Raw genomic sequence first — 20,802 nt, 5'->3', positions numbered from 1 at the left:
AGCTGAGCACCTTGTATGGTTCCTCATACTTCTCGTCCTAACAGTATTAGCAACCAGCACTCAGAGCACTGAGCACTTTCTTGTGGGCTACACACACACACACACACACACACACACACACACACACACACAATCTCACATAAGTCTTGTGAGATGCCCAAGAGGCGGACTTCTCTTACCTTTATTTTTTAGTACAAGAATATGAAGCTCAAAGATGGTTAATCCCAGCATTGCTGAGTAAGTTACAGGGCCAGGGTGACTAGGCCCCGAAGTCTGGCTCTTTTGCAAACGGCTCAGACAATTTTTGCTCAAATGAGAGCAGTAGACGTGGGAAGAAAGGAGGGTGAACTGGAGGGTTAAGGTAAAGCTCAACAGAGAGCTCATTTCCAAGGCTGACACAGCCCCTGACACAGCCTGTGAGACTGGGCAAACATTGCTTCGGATTCTCAGAAGGGAGCTTCCTGCCATCTTCACATCCATGGCTGTCCCTGGCGAGCAGGACAATCCCTTTTCTGTAGGCGGTTATTTTTGTGTGTTGGAGGTGGGGAGGCTCCTAAGGAGAGCACCTGGACCTGAGCACCTTGTGTAATGACCACAGTGACAACGAAAAAGAAAAGAAACCACTTCCCGGTAGTCAACTGTAGAAAAATAATTTTATTTACTACTGTAAATAAAGTAGTGCAAAGAGTACTTAGAACCCACAGTATTGCATTACTGATTTATTTACTACTGTAGCAGCATACGGCACACAGACACTCTGTTCTTCCTTGTCCTCTTACACAAACACACACACACACACACACACACACACACACACACACACACACGCCTATACAGACACAGGCAAGCATAAGGGGTGGCCATGAACCTATGAATGAACAGCTTGTTTTTCTGCATATTCCATTGCTGCCAGTCTATTCTAACGGTGATTGATGGGGAAGAAGACTACACTTAAATACTAAAGATTTTCTAGATGTTATTGCACGGATCGTGATGGAAACATAAACGGTATCCAATCATGTCATCAAATGATTTGGAAGCACTATGACTCTAGAAAAACCCACAGCAGGGGGGGGGGTCGGGGGGATGCAAACCCATGTACAATGCTATTGCCTTCCCTGTGTATGTTGTTTTGTCTTCTAACTGCTGAGTTTGGGACTCAGAGAGAAATCTGTCAGTTGGGCTTTCGGGATGCAGGACTGAAGTAACATCTGCCCTGGAGGGAAGTTCCTGTTCTCTGATAAAAGGGGATGAACACAGACTAAGACGTTTAAAATCTCTCTCCATGGATGGGAATATGGACACTCCACAAGACAGACCCTGGTTCCCAGAACAATCCCCAGGAAGGAAAGTCCGATCGATGTCTCACCTCACCCCCCCACATGCCCCTATTTTTAAGGTCATTCTTAAATTTTTTTTTTTTGATAAGCGTAGTCTGCTCTGGGTACGTCCTTATTTAAACATAAACAACAAAAAAGACACCAAGTGCAAAACCGGCATCCAGTTCACAAGACTTTTAAGGTATTTATCAGTGGAATGCCAGGCCCCAGGCTTCCCAAACCAGCCACTGAGAGGACCGCCTCTCTGCTGGAGAGGCTGGGGTTGCACAGTTCACCCGCGAGGCTCAGAGTTGTTAGCCGTGGTTGGTGGGGCATGGTCGGAGGCTTCTGCAGCTGGAGGCACAGCTGGGCTTGGGGTGGATGAGGTGGAGTCGGCCAAGTCCCAGGCTGGTGCTGGAGAGGAGCCACTGGCTGCACAGACACATAGAAACAGAGCTGAACACTTGAGAGAGGCATAGGCAGGACTCCCAGCCCTACCCAGGATCCAGCAAACAGGAAGGGTACTCCTTGGCTGGTGGCCCCAACTCTAGGTAGATAGACAACCTTGGACCCATTATCTCGGCTCTTTGAACTTTGGTGTTTCCTTCTATAAAACACATCTATAGATGTGTAAAGATTTCTGGTGATTCTCAGGGCCTGGGGTTCTAAGTCAGTACATGTCTGGCAAAAAGTTACTGTAATTAGTTTCATGAGCTGTGGCCCTAGTCCCCCACCCCCAACGCCTCCATGGTGTCAACATATTATAAACCTTAATAATGTCAAACAATCAGAGGAGGGCTGGTTTTATTTACATTCTTACGCCATGTAGAGGGACTGTCAAATTCAGCTCAAGTTACTTTATTTAAATAACTGCACAAAATGATTGAAAATATATCTTTAGTAGAGAAGATAATAAATCTCCCTGATTTTAGAGTAGCTTATATGAAGTTTATGTCAGTCCTTGGCTTTTCTTTGTGTATTTTATGTGTAGGAGTGTTTGGCCAGCGCGCATGTTTTGTACCACTTGGAGTGCCAGGTGCCTACAGGGGCCGGAAGAGGGCACTGGATTCCCTGAAACTGTAGTTACAGATGCTTGTGAGCAGCCACGTGGGTGCTGGGACTTGAACCCTGGTCTTCTGCAAGAGCAGCCAGTGCTCTTGAAAACTGAGCCATCTCCCCAGCCCCCGTGTCAGTTGTTTACAAATGCCAGTTATTATTATTATTAATTATTATTATTATTATTATTATTATTATTATTATTATTATTATTATTATTATTATTATTATTATTCCTCCTTAAGGAGAAAGGCACTGCCTGGACACTTGTCACACCTACTCAGGGGTGGAGATGGGAGGACGATGGCACCTACTTAGGAGAACCAAGGGTTGTGTTAAGCCTCTTGCAGACCCTACGACAGCCCTGTAGCCGCGAGTGACCGGCTCTAACTGCCATCTGTACTGGAGCTGGCAAAGCCTGCTTTATGTAGGAAAACCTAGAAGTGCCCCAGGTAAAACTGTGGACTCTGCCCTTTAACAGCCGAGTGACGTTGGGTAAGTTATCCGCAGGCTCCCACCTCCAAAAAAAATGGAGAAACATGGATGTGTCTGCCTCACCGAGTCACTTACAATGCATTTACAGTGTTAGAGCAGTGTTTGGCAGGCCTTAAGTATGCAGGAAACGTTACTGGGTTACTGGGGAAATGTGTTCAGATGTGTTCATTTCAGGTACATGGCTTATGGGACTGATGGAAGCGTTGGAGCATTTGTTTTCTGGAGGCCAGCAGTCCCCTATCTGAGGCTCCAGGACAAAACAGCATGACAGTACAAAGCTGGAAAGACCACAGTTGCCTGGAGCCAGTGCTTACCAGCTGGGTAACCTTGAGCCAGCTCGTAACTACTCTGAGCCTTAGTTTCTTTAGCTATAAAAACGGGAAGAGTAACAACTAGGTGTGGTGGTACATGCCTTTAATCACAGCTCTTAGGAGGCAGAGGCAGGTGGATATCTGTGAGGTCGAAGTCAGCTTGGTCTACATAGCAAGTGCCAGGGCAGCCAGGGCCGCACAGAGAAACCCTGTCTCGAAAAAGGAGCAAACAAACAAACAAACAAGCAAACAGAGGGGAGGATAGTAACATCCAGAGCTGTGTGACAAATAGTTAGCTCAGTGGCCAAAGTCTGCGCAAACACACCAGCCACGCACTAGTTTACCTGTGAGCAGTGATCTTAATTAAACTTGGTAGTCTTTTAGCCTTAGTAATTCTGTAGGAAGGGGGGGGGGTGATTTTATTTTATTTATAATTTTAGCACTTCTTTATTTATAAACCATATATATAAATGTGTGCATGTGCCAGGCACATGTGTGAAGTCAGGTTGTAGGAGCCAGTTTTCTTCTTTTACAGTGTGGGCCCAGGAATCAAATACAGCTTTTTGAGATTGGCCCAGTGGAGCCACTTCTGAAATGTATGTACTGTACAGAGATGCCACCCTGTGCTGACAGCCCAACTCTTCACCATCTTCATGTCTAAGCATGACCACCCCCAAGGGCCACTGTACATAGTCGGGACATGAGGCTCCCCGTAGGTTGGCTCTCCTGCCTCTGGACTGGACTCCCCCTTGAGGGCCTCTTCCAACACTCACAGGAGATGTGGAATCAGAGACTAGGGGAGAGGCCAGGGTGTTGTGGACACTACTGGGGTTATTAAAGACTTAGAAACAGGTGACCAAGTGATGAGGTTCAAAGAGCACTGTACCACGGTCAGGAGGCCCAGTCCTGGCGTGTCTTTTTTAACCTGCTGTTATCTATCTCTGGGGGAGATAGTGACTTGTGGATGTTTCCTTCCTAACGTGTTAGAATCCCTGGTTCCTCAAGAAAAAGGCTTGGAGCAGCTGGTGCCTGGGCCCCCTTTTGCCATAGGATTTGCCTTCCCAGTGACCTCTGTGGAAGTTAATATAACACTAAGGTGTGGACTTTCAAGCTTAGGGAACGTCTAAGTCGCCATGGTAACGAGATAAATCAGCAACTGGTTTTCTCGTTAAAACAAAAAGTGCCAATGTGTAAATGTAGAAAGAATGCCTAATTAGCGCTGCCACCACTTAATCCCCCCCCCCCCCCCTCCATGGGGACAACAAGGGGACAACAAGGAATGCCGGCTGTTTCCACAGTGAGTTTGTTATTGTCTTTGTGAGCGTCCGCCCCCCCCCCCCCGCTTCCGTGGGGGCTGCAATCACTGTGTGAGCCCCCCTACCGCATGGCCTAATTTTAAAGTGGCCCCTTTGTCTCTGCTCACCTGGAATGCATGCTAATTTTATTATTGAGCTAGAATCAAGGTAACCAGGAGTACCGTCCATGCTGCTTAAAAAATTACAGAGTGTATTCCAAAGCCCAAAAGAAGTGATTTGTGGATTACTTGCTGGCTGGGGGCTCGTTTTCTGTACATTAGTCAGAACAATCAGGAGCTGGCACACGCAGGACCTGGGGCCAATGGCAGTTGCTGCCTCTTTTGGTATGGCTCACGACCTAAGAACAGTTTTTATACTTTTAAATGGAAGAACAAAAATCAAAACAAGAATAAGATTCTGTGACGTGTGAAAAGATTTGAAATTCAAATGTGTCCACGGGACAGTTTTAGTAGAAGCCCAGCCATGATGACCGCTTTAGATTTCCAGGGACAGAGTGCAAAAGCCAAAGCAATCTTATGTAAATCCTTACAGAAAAATGTGCTGCTGGGGTCTACCTTGGTTGGTAGAGCAATGAATTGCCTAACATGCATGAAGCCCTTGGTTTCATCTTTAGCACCATATAAACTGGCTGTAGAGACGTTGGCCTGTAATCCCAGGATTTGGGAGGGAGAGGCAGGAGGCATGGCTGCAACAAAGAATATGAAAGGGCTGGCCATTGGGTCTGGAGAGATGGCTCAGTGGTTAAGAGCACTGTCTGCTCTTCCTGAGGTCCTGAGTTCGATTCCTGACAACCACACAGTGGCTCACAACCCTCTATAATGTGATCTGATGCCCTCTTCTGGTGTGCAGATGTACATGCACATAGAGCACATATATATGAAATTTTAAAAAAGCGGGGGGGGGGGTGTGCTGGCCACTGGTAGGAATGAGGAACAAAGAGGTGGGTGGCATTGGAAATGTCACACTATGTGTGAGTTAGTCACCAGGAGCCTGCAGAGATCCCTGTCCCTAGTCTGGTTCTAAGTGCAGGTACTGGTGGGTGGGTGCCAAGAGTTGGGGGGACAGGAGCGATGGTAAGATCCTTTGCCGTGAAATCTCTGACTTCAAAACTATCACCTCTCTTTGTGAGCACTCTGTGTGGCATTTCGCAGAAACCTCATTAGCTGGAAGTGCAGGAGACAGGAGCAGAGCAGAGAAAGGTTTAATTAATCTCACTTAGATCATCTTACATTCCATTAGAAAAAGAAAAAGAAAAAGCCAAAAGCCTAGGCTAACCACAGCCTGAAAGGATGAGTCAGCAGACACCGCCTGCGGTGTGGGTTCAGACTGGCAGGGGCTTAGACTACCTACTCACCCTGGAACCTGGGAGCCCTACAGACCTTGTTTATGCTGTGTGTTCCTCAGACACCTAGTTCAAAGTCAAGCTGCAGACGGAAGATTTCTTTGGTTGGAAATAAACGCAACTGTATGGGTTTCAGAGTTCAGATCTGAGGCTGAGGTTAGGCAATGCGCAATGAGGTGCCTTATGGCCTCAGGCCAAACTGTGAAATTCATTGTTTCGTATACACACCTTATACGCATGGATGGAAAGGTAACTTTATATGATGTTTTTAGTGGCCCTGCATTTTGACCTGCAACCCGTTACATGAAGTCAGGTGTGGAATTTTTTGTCTTGTGGCTTCATGCCAGTACTCAAGTTTCAGGGTTAAGAACTTCGTGATTCAGAGTCTTTCAGATTCTGTGATTTCAAGTTTCAATTTTTTGAAAGGAGGACTCTTTCTCTGAAAAGGCACCTCTTTTTTCTTTTCATTTCATTTTATTATTTTTTTCCACCTCCCTTCTGGCAGGCAGCCAGGCTTCAGGCTTTTTGTTTGTTTGTTTGAGGGATGTTTGCAACAGGCCCAGGAGGACAGGGCTTTGGGCTCACTTTACTTTGGGATCTTTTGGGTCTCAGCGTGGCTGCGGCTCCATTACGGGGTAATTATGCTTGGCGTCTTCTGTCGGGAGGGAGAAGTGGCGCTTTTGAAACACTTTCAAAGCAATGAAAAAGCTCTTTCTGGAGTCTGAGAGAGGGACTGAACTGTCTGTGGATTGTTCTAGCAAAATGCCCTCCCTTCCTTTTCCCTGGAGCAACCTGAAACTGGAAGGCTCCAAGGAAAATGCTTGGAGTTAGGTTAGGTGAAGGGTGACCCACATGCTGGGTAGGCTTGGAGCAACAGCAGTTCTCTCAGGCCTGTGGCAGTCAAATAACTCTGGGGACATTATTACCCCGAGAAGCTCTGATCTCCTGAAAGACGACGTAGCTGCCTTGAGGAAGGCAAGCCACCATAAACTAGTTTCCTCAATGGCAGTAAGAGATGTGTCTCCTATCTTGTTACTTGGCTCGGATTTGTTAATGTCTCTCTTTAAATGCATCTGAAGGAAAAGTCCCATGGCACAGCAAAAGCATGCTAAGTTTTGGTTAACCATTACAGTCAGTCAGTCTGGTTAAGTATGATTGCCTCCTCCTGGCAGAATTCTCTAATTGCAGGCAAAATACCCCATAGGTCAGGATGGACTTGGCAGCTACCACCTTTATATACACCAAGCCATCTTATTTGGTTCTCTCAGCTGCAGAAAGAAGCAGGCAAAATGTTCTGCCCTTCATTTTACAGAAGAGCAAATGGAGGCACAAGCAAGCTTCTCTCTTGCTCAGAACTGCCCCCAGCAAATACCAGCAGGGCTAGAATCTCAGCAGCTCCCTTCTCCACCGCTGGTGGGCCTAACTCCTGTTCTGCACCACTGAGCATGGGGCTGTTTCATGTGACAAAGGCCGTGGCATGACCATTTATCACAAAGCATACAAACTTGGGGAGGGGAAATGCAGCTAGCCAGAGCTGATCACACACCAGATATGAACAGCTTATTGATAAACCATTAAAATTTAAGATCAGCAGGGTGTGATAGTGCACGCCTTTAATCCCAGCACTCCGGAGGCAGAGGCAGGTGGATCGCTGTGAGTTCAAGGCCGGCCTGGTCTACAAAGTGAGTCCAGGACAGCCAGGACTACATAGAGAAACCCTGAAAGAAAGAAAGAAAGAAAGAAAGAAAGAAAGAAAGAAGAAATAAGAAAGAAAAGGAGAGAGAAAAAACAGAGAGAAAGAAGACAATAAAAGGAAAACAAAATTTAAGATCTATTGATTTTTTAAAAATAAAAAAACCTGACATGAATAAGAACTCCAATTCCTTGTGGCAATCCTCACCCCAGGTTGTTTTGGGGAGGCTGCTAGTTTTCAAGCCCAAGCCTTTTGACCGGCACCCAGAGTAAATTACTATAGCCATTTCATAACCTCATTTGCCACAAGTACCAGTCATCCACACCTACATTTCCTGTGGGGCAAGGAAGGGACACGTGGACTCCATCAGCTCACCAAGAAGATACCAGTGGCAGAAACTTTGGCCTCCAGGAGGCCCACTCTTCCATGTCCCCATCACCTGCCCATCACCTCTCCAGTCACCTGCCCTCTTGGGTTGACTAATCTTATTTCAAAATGGCTGGCATGTTTTCACTCTGGATAGGTCTTTAGACACTGGGAAAAGAATGAAAACGATGCTTCAGCTCTCAGCCTGAGTTCTCACAGAGCTACCGAGACTGCTGTGGACAGGCATGTTCTGGAAGCGGATGAGTCTTTCCTTCTTCCTGCCATTCCTGGCCCAAGTGTGTTTTACAGAGTGGCAGTGTGGACAGGACCCAGGGGCTTGCTCCAATTGTCTAATCGAGGCTCACTCCATCAGGATCCTCATGGGGTATAATTCCTACATGATTCGTATGCCCAGTAAACTTAGGAAGCAGTGGGCTAGAAATTACCTCCAGAAGCATTATTTAATTATCCTGTACAGTGCTTTTAAGGCAAATGTGCATGTGTGGGGGCAGGTTAATTATGAATTTTATTTCAAGATGCTAAAGCCAATTAGGAACTATTCCTACTGTGAAAGAGGCAATTAGTTTGAGATTGTCGATTGCACGTTAAAGGACTGAGGTTTTGAAAGCCAGTTTGGATTCTACACCCTCCATCCATCTTGGCCTCGTGTCCTTAGGTGGACAGGCCACCTCACCCCTCTGGCCTCAGTTTCCTCAGCTGCAACGTGCCGCAAGGAGAATTAAGTTCTTGTTAAGATCTTATCACAACAGGATCTTCTGTGGTTGTCAGGAAGAAAAGAGGGGGAATGTGCTGGACAAAGCAAATGGAAACGTTTGAAAAGTGAGGGGAACCGTGTGAGAATTCTCTCACCCAAAAAAGGATGGGAAGGGGAGATATATATGAACTATGAAAGAGCAAGGGCCGGGGAGAGAAGGATGCAGGGCGACTGCTAATGAAGACGGGGAGACAGGGAGAAGCCCGTGGCTGCTGAAGAAGCCCAGGCCCCCCCCCACCCCACCCATGAATTTTCATGGCTACCAGCTGGCATAAAACCATCAAGTCAGTTTTCAGCGACCCTAACAGAACTGCATCCATAATAGTCAGAACGGTATTTCCACAGAGTAAAAATGACAAAGATAATTTGAAATGGAAAACACTGACAAGATGCAAAATAAATGGGCTCTACCTGGCAACAAATTCAGGGACGAGACAGAATGAGCCCTAGGGAGATTTATGCAGGGGCACAGGACGAGGCCTCCAGCCTGGCAGGGCTGGGGAAGGCAGCGTGCACCTCCTTGGGTAAAATGAGAGGAAGACGACCCTGCATATGCCCGGGAGAGAGAGGCCGATTCATTCCTTTCACTCTTGATTACATGTGACACCAATAACTACATGTGACACCAATAACAGCCATTGGAACACTCAGATGCCAGCCTGCCCCTGATCTATCCATTTGTAAGTGTCTCTGTCAGTCTTTGTGATGTATTTCCTTTTCTTGTTGCTATTCAAGATGGTGGAAATCTGGCTCTTTGCAGGTTTGAGTCTCTGTTAAGTGTGAGACATTAATATGAATGGTAGGCCTTGGGCCATCCTTTAACCCTAGGGAGACAAATAAAATAGCTAATGTTCGTTGAGAGGGTTTTATGTGCCACTTAAGTAAAACAGCTCTCATTAAACTACAGTTGCCATTAGGATAAGCATCTTATATGCATTTTTAACTGTCTCCCTCATTTTACATCCCTTCAGGAAGTTATGTTAGACTTTTTGTTGATTGATGAGAAACTGGGGAGGCGGGGATCAGAAAGGTTGAGTAACTTGCACTAAGTCACACAGCTAATGAGTAGCCAAGTCTGAAGTCTAAGCCCAAACAGAAGTGATGAGGGTACTTATTCCATTAATGACTTCCTCATGGTAGCTTGAAAAATAACTGTGTCTAGCAAGAACCAAAGCCTATACAGCTAGCTGGATATTCTTATGGATAACAAGTATTAGTTTATTCTCTCAGACCTTTGACTGGAATTAGTGGAAATACTTCATACAGCAGCTGGGTTTGAAATGAGGAGATATATATATATATATATATATATATATATATATATATATATATGCATATCCGAATTCTTTACTTTGCGAACTATAATAATGTGAGGCTTCCTGACAGCCAGGCATGGTGAGACACTGAGAGTCCTTTGTACTATGCATGACCATGCTAAAGAAACGAAGCCCTACCAAGATTACAAGGAGAGGGTGTGCCGCTTGCTGGGGGAGAAAAAGGAAGGACCCACCCCCACCCCCTTTCCTGCCTTGACTTTAAAGAAAGCTTTACCTGAGACACACTGGAAATAAAGCACCATCCAGGCGATCACCACGGACAGCAGGAAGGTCCCCAGGAAGTAGATCTGCAGACATTTGGAGTGTGACATGTCAGATGACTGTGGAAGGGCAGGGCCTCAGGCAGGGCTAGGGGAGGACACTCACCAGGGCAGAGTGCAGGAACGCACCCCAGAGAAGCCGCAGGTGAAGGTAAAGCCAGGCCAGGGCACAGGGGCTAAGGGACTCCTCGTTACTGAGACTCCAGCACCTGTGGACAAAACCTGTGGTGTCACTGGTTTTGCCAGCACCAGCCATGACTGGTCCCTCACACCCACATGTGTTTGCTTTTGCATACCCAAACTCCCTCAAGAGGGCGACAGAGAATGACGTTAATGAATTCTAAGTGCTTTGGGCCTGACCTGGTGTTTGCAACTTCTAGAAAGGTCCTACCTCATTCCCAAGGAAGACTCTGAGCACAGGATCTATCCAAACAGTGTTTCTGATTGTCTATCCAAAGTCCAGGAGTAGGATGGCCTCCTTATCTTCTAGAAAAGTGAGCTACTCAGCTGTGTGATCTCCACATCCTACTCCACCCCCCGCCCCTTATGGAAAGTCTTGGTCAGCACTTGAACTTCAGATTGAGAACATCCTTTGACAAACCCGAAGCTCAGTAGAAAAGGGTGTAGCTGAAGGCTCTCGGATAGAAGCAACCCTAAAGACATCCTCTAATACTTGATATCACAAAATCGGGGTGATGCTAGCTTGAATTAAGGCTAAAGCATCACCTATTCATGTCCCCCTCCACCCATCTTCAAGGGGTCAGAGTAGCTTGGCGCTCACCTTTCGTATAGTTCGCGGAGTATGGAGGTGTTACTAGGATGGAGTGATGGGTCAATTTCCAATAACTCCAGAACATAGTGTGAGATGACGGCACCTTCCTCTATCAGTACAGCCAGGTTGAAAAATCCCTAAAATAGAAACAAAGCTGGGCTCAGTAAGTCCTGGAATAAAACCCAGACATGTGCCCTTTATCACCATGTAAACTTTTACAACCTGTATTTTGCTTTTTTCACGTGGTCCCTAGAGCCAGATGGTTTTGTTGCGTTCATTGATGAATTGTTTCCCTAAATATATGCACTGGAGAAATTTATATGCAGGAGAATGGGGAGGTTTTCAAAGAGTGCTACAGCCCATCTGCTCAAATACCAGGAAAGCGAGCTACCCTTCTCCACTCCAGATCCCACACAGAACTTGGAGAGATGAGTCCTTGAGTCACCAAAGGAGTCAGAGTGCTGAGTGATGCCCATTGCTTAAGGACCATGGCCTTGATCACCACCAGCCTATTGGACACCTGATAAAATAAACAATATATAAACTGAACATATATTTGAGATGTACTCGGTAAGTGTAGAAACCCTCCCATGACTCCTCTTGGTGCAAAGCTTAGCTATGGGACATTTTCCTTCCTGTTTCTTCTATATTTTGCCTCTTACCCTCAGAGCAGGACCTTTGGGCTATGCAACTCTACTAAAAGGAATGTCATTCAAGAGCCAGATGGTAGACATGTATCTAAAATATACGTACTGTTAGAGCACCAGGAAGAAATAACCCCTCCAGATGAGGGTATGTGGCCTCCAGACCAAGATGCCTCCCAATAGTAAAGTGGCCTTTACTACTAGAAATCCTCAAAGAAAAACTGGTGTTGTCCTTCAAAGAATGCATGGTCATTTTTTTTTAAGGATCTATTTCTTTATTATTATGTATACAGTGCTCTGACTGCATGAACACCTGCAGGCCCGAAGAGGGCATCAGATCACATTATAGATGGCCAGGAGTTGAACTCAGGACCTTTGGAAGAGCAGTCAGTGCTCTTAACCTCTGAGCCATCTCTCCAGCCCCACCTGGTCATTTTTTAATGGTCTCCATTTGACCTTGTATTTCAATGGCCACCGATAATAATTTACAGGCTGTAAACATGCTGCACCTACTGGGATTCACCCTCATGCAGCAGCCATGATCACTGACACAACAGCAGCTAACTCCTGAGCGCCTGCCCTGTGGGAGGCAGTATTCTGCTTTACAAATACTCACTTAATCCTGTAGCCATGAATCAGTATTGCTACCACCACTGCCTTATTTTGCAGATTAAGAAACTTGAAGCAAGCCAGGCATGGCGCTGCATGCTTGTAATCCCAGGATTTGGGGAGGCAGAGGCAGGTGGATCTTTGTGAGTTCGGGGGCCATCCTGGTCTTACAAAGTGAGTTCCAGGACAGCCAAAGCCACATAGAGAAATCCTGTCTTGAAAAAACAAAAAACAAACAAAAGCAAGAAGAAGAAAAAGGAGAAGGAGGAGAAGAAAGAAAAAAAAAAGGAAGGAAGGAAAAAACTTGAGGTACAGAAAGGTTAAGGGATGTTCTTGAGGTCACCCAGCTGGAAAATGGCAGAGCTGGGACTCACATACTAGAGGACAGGGTCCAGGGACTCCATCAACCGGCAGCACATTGCCAAACAGCCTCTAGACAGAGCATGAAGGAAGTGCCTTTAAGACACGTGCACACATTCAGCACAACGCACATCCTTCTCTCTTTGAAAGGAAGGCACTCTTAATGCCTGAAGTGTTAGAAGGAAAGAGAAAATGCTTATAAAATTGTAAGGACTCTGATCAATGGGAAAATAAGATCAAAATATGTGGCAACTGGCGTAGGAGAACAAGCGTCCGTGTGCAGCGCAGTGGCTTATGCTTCATTATCAAGCAGGCAAATCTATAAAGAACTCATTATGAGTTGAGTTTTAAAAAGTATCAAAGGACCAATAGAATACCAGGCAAAGGACAAGAATAAAGAGTTCACATAAAGGAGACATGAAGAGCCGTTAGTCATCAACAACTGCAGAAGAAATGGCCCTCTTCACTAGTAATTATGTAAAAAGCAATCTGAAGTGAGAATCAAGCATCAGCTGTAGTCACCAAGTTAACAGAATTAAGCTATGCATGGCGACAAGGTTTCTGTCGTGTTGTCGTCCTCTGTTTATCTACTGCTCACCGGGATGACGACTGGAAAATATAAGCCAGCAACGTACCATTGTGTAGTCATCAAACCATGGGGGACTCTGTGACTCAATAATCTGCTCTCAGCATTTAACTGAAGTATTCAAATGAGGGGGAAACATTGGAGACCCAGAAGTGCTCATCACAGCCTGAGAGGAGGCCTCCTTCCAGCTCCTCCTTGGGAGACTGCCAATCCCAAGAAAGCAAGAATATTAGGGGCTCCCCCACCTTTTATCCTCACCGCTGAACTGTCTACAACACAACAGGACTAGAGCAATACATGTTGAGTCAGCAAATAAGTTGCCAAACAAAAGAATAAGCATTCATCAATGAAAAAGACTGTGTAATAAGATGTACAACAGTGTATCAATCAAGGGTTAAGATTATTTTCAGGGCTGGAGAGATGGCTCAGAGATTAAGAGCATTGACTTTTTCCCAGAGGTCCTGGGTTCAATCCCCAGAAACCACATGGTGCCTCACAACTATCTATGGTGTGATTTGATGCCCTCTTCTGGTGTGCAGGTGTACATGCAGGCAGAACGCTGTATACATAACAAATAAATAAATCTTTTTTTTTTTAAAGAGAGATTATTTTATGGTGTACACACTGGAGATGCTGTAATTGGCACAGCTGTTGGCCAGCCACTAGACAGAGACATGAAGTCATTGTAAAGAAGTGAAAAGTCCTAGTCTAGAGAGAGTGGGTAAAGGTGTCTGCCACCAAGCCTGATGACCTGAGTTCAATCCCCGGGACCCACATGAGGAAAGGAGAGGACCATCTCCCTTACAGTTGCCCTCTGACCTCTGCATGCATGATAGGGCACACTCACCCCTCCCTCCAACACACACACACACACACACACACACACACACACACACACACACACACAATGTAAAAAAAAAAAAAAAAAGGAAGAAACAAAAGGCCCTGCCATGAAACTGCAGATACATTTATTGATTTCAGTTTTCTGCCTTTGAAGGTTAAACTTTACTGGTTTTGAATCATAGTTCTTCTTAAAACAAACAAAATTGAAAGTCAAGTTATCAGGCCTAATTATAAATGGCTGATAGCCAAGGAGAGATTGTTTCTCTAGCAGATCTGGGAGAAATTATAGTCGATAGGTCATGTTCATAAACATACTTGACATGGGATCAGAGCTTTATAACAAGCACCTCATCCAGTACTCATGTCCCCTGGGGGACAGGCTATAATGACCCTGGTTCACAGATGAGAAAACGGAGACCCGAGTGAGGGTTTAGTGGTGTGTCATGTACAAGCAACTGAGAGGGACAGATGTGGGCTGCTTTAACCCCGGGCACAGAACTGTACTGCTGTAACGCCTCTGTGAAAGAAATGGCAGCTGAGGCAGAAACGAGCTTCCGACTTTGCTCTGGGACCACACACCAGCCAGCCACCCACATGAGCAGGTAGCAACCTTCCTATCCTTCAACATGGAAAAGAATCTGAGATCCTCATATGACTTCAATTAGGAAGCCGAAAGGGGGCGAGAAAAGAAGAGAGTTACCAGTAAGATACAGCTAGCAACTGTTGCAGACAAGATCTAAAATTCCCGGGGCAAACTTTTGAAGATGTAAACGAGATGCTTGAATAGTTTCGAGTAATTTCCCTAAGGCACTCATGAATTAGAAATGCAGAAATAAGGCCGGGTAGTGGTGGTGCATGCCTTTAATCCCAGTACTTGGGAGGCAGAGGCTGGTGGATCGCTGTGAGTTCGAGGCCAGCCTGGTCTACAAAGCGAGTCCAGGACAGCCAAGGCTAACACAGAGAGACCTTGTCTCGAAAAACCAAACCAACCAAACAAACAAGAAACGCAAAAATACTAGCTTTGCAGAAATCACCGGCAGTGGATTCAATGTGAAATGTCACCCAGAGGGTCATGTGCTTGAGTGCTTGGTCCCCAGCTGGAAGGACACTTTGGGAAGGTTGTGGAAGCTTTAGGTGTTAGATCCTTCCTGGAGGAAGTGGGGGCTGGTATTCATTCTCTATAACCCTGCCTCAGTGCGCCTTCATTCTGCTTCCTGAGTGTGACAAACCCCTATGTCCCCAGCTTGTCACATAGGATTGAAAGTCACAACCCTTCTTTTTCCTTTTGGCCAGGGTATTTACCACACAGAGAGCAAAAGTAAGCTTGCCGCCGCTGATAAGGCATGCTGACCGCACGTACTCCTGCTATGATGCTCTTGGGTGTGTAACTTCTGTAGTACCTCCCACCAAGGCAAGGCCTTCCTGTGCCGCCTAAGCTGGCCTGAAGCTCACAATCCTCCTGCCTCTGCCTCCTGGGCGCTAGAAGAACTTACTATGCTCGCATGAGTATTCTTGCCTTAGATAGACAACCTCGCTGTACACATAAGAAAATAGGAAACCCGATTCAAAGAGAGGGCAGTTCTATGAACTATCTACCCCGGGTTCTTCAGAAGTTCAAGGTCACGAAGACACAGAAGGACTGAGGAACTGCCACAGATTGGAGACTGAAAAGAAAGGTGACATCTACATGTCATGTGGGAGCCTGCTTGGGGTCCTAGAACAGAAGGCGGGGGGGGGGGGGCACCGTGGAAAACTGGTGAGACACCAGTCAAGACTGGAGCTAGGTAATGCTACTGCCCTATTGCTAAAGTTTTCATTCCACAGGGGCATGTGGCAGTAAGAGATGAGACAGACATTAGGGAAGCTGGATGAATGCTCCTGAGAACCCCGGGATCTTTGTATAACCTTTGTTTGAGCCTGAAATTAGTGAAAGATGAGGTTCCAAAAAGGTTGTGGGGGATCAAGTCTCATCACTCAAGTCTTGGCTCGGTGTGAGGGCAAACCACTTCCTCCTGCGGCTGCACCTCTAGGGTCTTGAGTTTCTATCCCATGTGTTAATATTATGGAATGTGGTAGGAATACTGTAGTTTCCAGCAGAGACAGGGCCTTGGTTATTTTGCTTACAATCAGTTATTTGGCCTTGAGTAATTTATCACCTTGACATTTCTCTGGGTGAAACATAGCGTGGAAATCCCAGCCCTGTGGGATTGGTGTGAGCCTGGCACGGGGAGAGGGTGACACAGCCAGTGCTCTGTCAAGTTTCGCCTCAGAACTGTGGGGACGTGTGGGTGGCAATGAGCATCAGTGACATCCGTCCATGCTCCTGAAGCCACGAATAGGCTGGTGGGCCCTGAGCCCTGAGGGACAGTTACTGTTGCTTACCTGGGAGTCTCCATCCAAGGCTGCTTGGGCGTACATCTGCACAGACAGCTCCAGATCTCGGGACTGGTTTTGGTGGCCATAGTAGTAAAGGTCTCCCATTTTCAAATATGCTGCAGAACACACACCATGTATCTACTTGTCAGATGGTTTTATTTCCAGGGGTGTCTAATCTGTTACTCATAGGCTGAGACAGTATATATATATATATATATATACACACACATACCTATTTTGAGTGACATTGTGATATGACATTGTCATCTAAAATTTCATGCTATAGAACCATGCAACCAAGCTACCAAAAATAATTGAAAAAAAAAAAGTCATAAGGATGGATTAGTGTGGTGGCACACATCTTTTTGTTTTGTTTGTTTTTCGAGGCAGGGTTTCTCTATGTAGCCTTGGCTGTCCTGGGCTTGCTTTGTAGACCAGGCTGGCCTTGAACTCACGGTGATCCACCTGCCTCTGCCTCCTGAGTGCTGGGATTAAAAGCCTGCGGTGGCACACATCTTTAATCCCAGCACTTGGGAAACAGAAGCAGGAAGACCTCTATGAGTTCAAGGCCAGCCTGGTCTACATAGTGAATTCCAGGATGGTTAGAACTATATAGTAAGATACCATTTCAAACAAACAAACAAACAAACAAGCCCAAAAAGGTCATAATATTTTAAGAAACTTTCTGATTCTGATTTTGACTATCTCCTAAGCTGTCCTGGTCCACATGTAGAACACCTCTATTTTAGATCAGCATGTTAAATCACTGATGCTTCTTATTATAACATACATGCTTTCAAAACACTGTTCTAGCTTTAATTGTCAACCTCTAGTTGTAAGATTGACACAACCTAAAGTCATCTGGAAGGAAAACCTCGGATGAAGAATTGCTTAGGCCGGATTGGCCTGTGGGCATGTCCGTGAAGAACTGCCTCAATTAATAATTGATGCATAAGTGCCTAGTCCACTACGGGTGGCACCATCCCTACACAGATGGTTCTGGGCTATATAGGAAAATCCATGTAATAATCAAAAGCCAGCAAATTAGAGCACCAGAGAACAAACCAGCAAGCAGCATGCCTCCATGGTTTCTGTCTCCAGGTTCCCGCCTTGAACACCCACCCCGACTAACGTCATTGATGGAATGAGACTTGGAAGTATATGCCAGATAAATACTTTCCTTCCCAAGTTGCTTTCAGCCAGGGTGTTTCTATCACAGCCACAGAAAGGCAAGTCGAACAAACATCTTTAGGTTTTCCTTGGTGGAAGTCTCATGCCCACTACTCTTCCATCTATAGACATATTGTGTTTCCCTGTTGGCTCCCTGAACAGATCTGCTTGGGAGAACCTCAGTAGGCTCATAACTCGTCATTGAGGTTATCTCTGACTCTGTGGCACAGCTGCAGTGCTGCAGCCTGTTGCTCATGTGTCCTGCGTCTTTCTGACTCTGTTTCAGCCACGTAATTCATCTGCTTAGGTGTGTAGCTATAACTCACCATCAAAAGAGAAAAGCAGACCCCATCTCTGGGGGGCTGCACAGAGGCCTTTCACCATGTGAAAGTGGGTGCCGATGTTGGGGGAGCACTAATGGATGAATGGGAAATAGGAGATGACTCGGGGATCAGCGCTCAGGAAGCAAATGTCATCTTCGGGATACAAAAGGGTGGTATTAGAAGATGGATGTGATACTGTCAGGGCTGAAGGGTTATTGCCACAAGCAAAGAGAAAGATAGAAGTAAACCTGGGCTTCTCCCCTCCACCTGTGACAAGATCTTCCACTAGTACCTCCAATTGGTAGAAGTTCACCTGAATGCCCTTGGCAAAGGAGTTTGGGTATTGTAGTTTCTGGAGGCTGGTCTCTATCCAGAGTCTAGGGGCCCCTCTGTGGGCACAAAGACAAAGGACCAGGCCAGGGAACCGCATCATTACAGCGGTCTGCTTTAGAGATGTCTTGGTTTGGAAGAAGTTGTTGGTTTGCAGGAAGTACACAGCGGGAGGCTGACAGCAGTTTAGCCGTGACCTTAATAGCAGATATTTTTCACTTTCTTCCCTAATTGTTTAGAAATATCACACTCCATATCAAACTGTTGGATGGTCCCTGTTAGTAAAGATTAAAACCTCCCCAACACTCCAGTTTAGCACCTGTTTTGCTGCTGTACATACCAAATGAAGGCGCATCGATTTGAAAAACAGAGAAATTATAGTATCGCCAAACACAATTAATGCCCAAGTATCTCCCAGCCAGGTCCTAGGAGGGAAAGGGGAGAGAAAGTTAATTCACTAATATTTTGGCCCAGTGACTAATTTTGCCCCTGTAAAACTCAATTCATTATCTTTAACCTCGGAGAATCTAGTGAGAGAGGAACAGAATACATTACTTACTGGCCGCTCCTCGCAGATGTGCGCTAAATTTGTCTGTGACACTTCAATTCCAGTTTCTGCTGCTAAAACATAATACAGCAAAGCTTCATGCCTAAAAATAGACGATTAATAATAAATTTCATATAGTGGCTCTTACTAATACTCCGAGAGCTTTATACTCAAACATAAGAGGGCACAAAATAAACAGTTTTTTAAAACCACAAAAATCATGAGTTTTCCACCCCCCTTAAATAAATACTGTTGTTAAAAATACTGCCTGCACTGATTTATTTTCTCTTAAAAGCTGAAGGGACAGATAAGGCCGGGAGCAACTTGATCCAACAGCTACCTCTACTGGTTGAACGGCATGTGGCCATGCTGGCTGGGGACTGTCTGCAGGCCCTAGGTTCTTGAAGCCTTCCTCCACCCGGTTAGGATGAGTGGTATTAAGAAAAATCCCCGAGCTTTACAGCCCTGTTTCATAAAGGGCTTTCCAGAGCTTAGGGCTCTGAACAAGCTTAATTAATCGGGGCTTTTGTTGTGAATTAGAAGTTTGACAAAAGAAAAGTGGTTTACAAGTGCTTGATAGTAGTGGTCAAACTATACACTAAATGTTGAACACAGCGAATGATGGCCTAGGATTTCTGCAAGGAGTTGTGTCAAGGGCCTGAGGCTGTAGCTATGGTCCTACATCCACTGATGGAGTACCATGAGCACGGTGGCTCCGGAGGATGAGATAGTCATGCCGACAGGAGAAGCATCAACAACACATGTACCACCTGGTCCTCCACATCTCACCTGTGGGGTTTAGTCTAAAGGGGGAAAAAATCAGAGCCACGTACAAAGACTCCATTGTCAAGGAGTTTGTGGGAGGGCTGCTCACATGAACCATAAGAAAGGAAACAGGAAGCAAACATCAGACAACTAGTGAGCAGTGCAGAGACTCCACGGTGTAGCTGCTTTCAGATGTGGCCGTTCAGAACAATGTCACAAGACGGTGTGGTGCTGCATGCCCATAATCCCAGCACTTGCAGGGGGATTCAGAGTTCAAGGTCATTCATGGCTACCTAGAGTGCTGGAGGCCAGTCTGTGCTACATGAGACCTTGTCTAAAAAGCAAGTGACATGCGGGATTGGGGTTGATGCTCAACTGGAAGAGAGTGTGCCTACCTTACAGAAAGGTCTGGGTTGAAAACAGCAACAACACACACACACACACACACACACACACACACACACACACACACACAATGCACACACACACACACTGCACACATAGAAACAGCTAACTTATCTCTCTTCTTATCTCATTTGGAGATAGTGTAAATAATTTTTATTTTCTTCTTTTGAATCACCTGCTTTCTTAATTATGTATATGACCCAGTTTATGAGTAACAGTGAATCATAAGTAGTTGTTTCCAAAGCTTATTTTTCACCCAGAGCAATTGGTTTTGGTAATACTTTCTTTGTTGTCCACTTTACTTAGGAAGTGGACTGGGGGAAAGCGTGGGGAGAGAGAGTATGGGTGAGACAAAACCAGGTAAATAGTCTGACGTCATCTCTGCTAAACAGCCACGCAAGAGCAACTTCGGGAGACCACGTCTTATGACAAAGAGGTGTTTGGAGATCAAAAACTAAGGCGGGCAGATTTTCAGTCAGACACATGTGGGCCAGGGGCCCTGTGACTACAAAAGGAGGCAGTTCTCAGTCTATGAGAGACCCAAAACAGCAGACCCATTAGCCTTGCCTCATGCTAGGGAGAGCCAAGGTCAGCTAAACACAAGGTCAAGCGAGCTGCCACATGCTTTTAGTCGCAGCATTCAGGAGGAGGCTGAGGCTGGAGGATTTCTGTGAGTTTGAGGTCAGCCTGGTCTACATGGAGAGCTCCAGGACAGCCAGAGCAACATAGAGAGACCCTGTCTCAAAACAAGCAAACAAACAAACAAGGTACAAGAGAAGGAACCGATATTGGTTTACAACCC

General features: G+C 45.8%; 1 protein-coding gene across 1 annotated transcript in view; it reads right to left on the bottom strand.

The window, feature by feature from the left end:
• Positions 1 to 634: 634 nt before the first annotated feature.
• Positions 635 to 20,802, bottom strand: part of SEL1L3 (SEL1L family member 3) — a 115,430-nt gene continuing 95,262 nt past the window's right edge. The window contains exons 18-24 of the mRNA XM_084799704.1: positions 18,843 to 18,933; positions 18,624 to 18,708; positions 16,467 to 16,576; positions 11,052 to 11,179; positions 10,377 to 10,479; positions 10,225 to 10,297; positions 635 to 1,751 (exon numbers count right to left, since the gene is read on the bottom strand). Of these exons, the coding sequence (XP_084655830.1) occupies positions 1,612 to 1,751; positions 10,225 to 10,297; positions 10,377 to 10,479; positions 11,052 to 11,179; positions 16,467 to 16,576; positions 18,624 to 18,708; positions 18,843 to 18,933 (730 nt within the window). The 3' untranslated portion in view covers positions 635 to 1,611. The remainder of the gene's footprint in view (positions 1,752 to 10,224; positions 10,298 to 10,376; positions 10,480 to 11,051; positions 11,180 to 16,466; positions 16,577 to 18,623; positions 18,709 to 18,842; positions 18,934 to 20,802) is intronic.

The sequence above is a fragment of the Acomys minous genome (assembly GCF_964271855.1).
Source record: "Acomys minous genome assembly, chromosome: 10".
NCBI lineage: Eukaryota > Metazoa > Chordata > Mammalia > Rodentia > Muridae > Acomys > Acomys minous.
The sequence above is the reverse complement of the archived record's forward strand: the minus strand, read 5'-3'. Positions and strand labels throughout refer to the sequence as shown.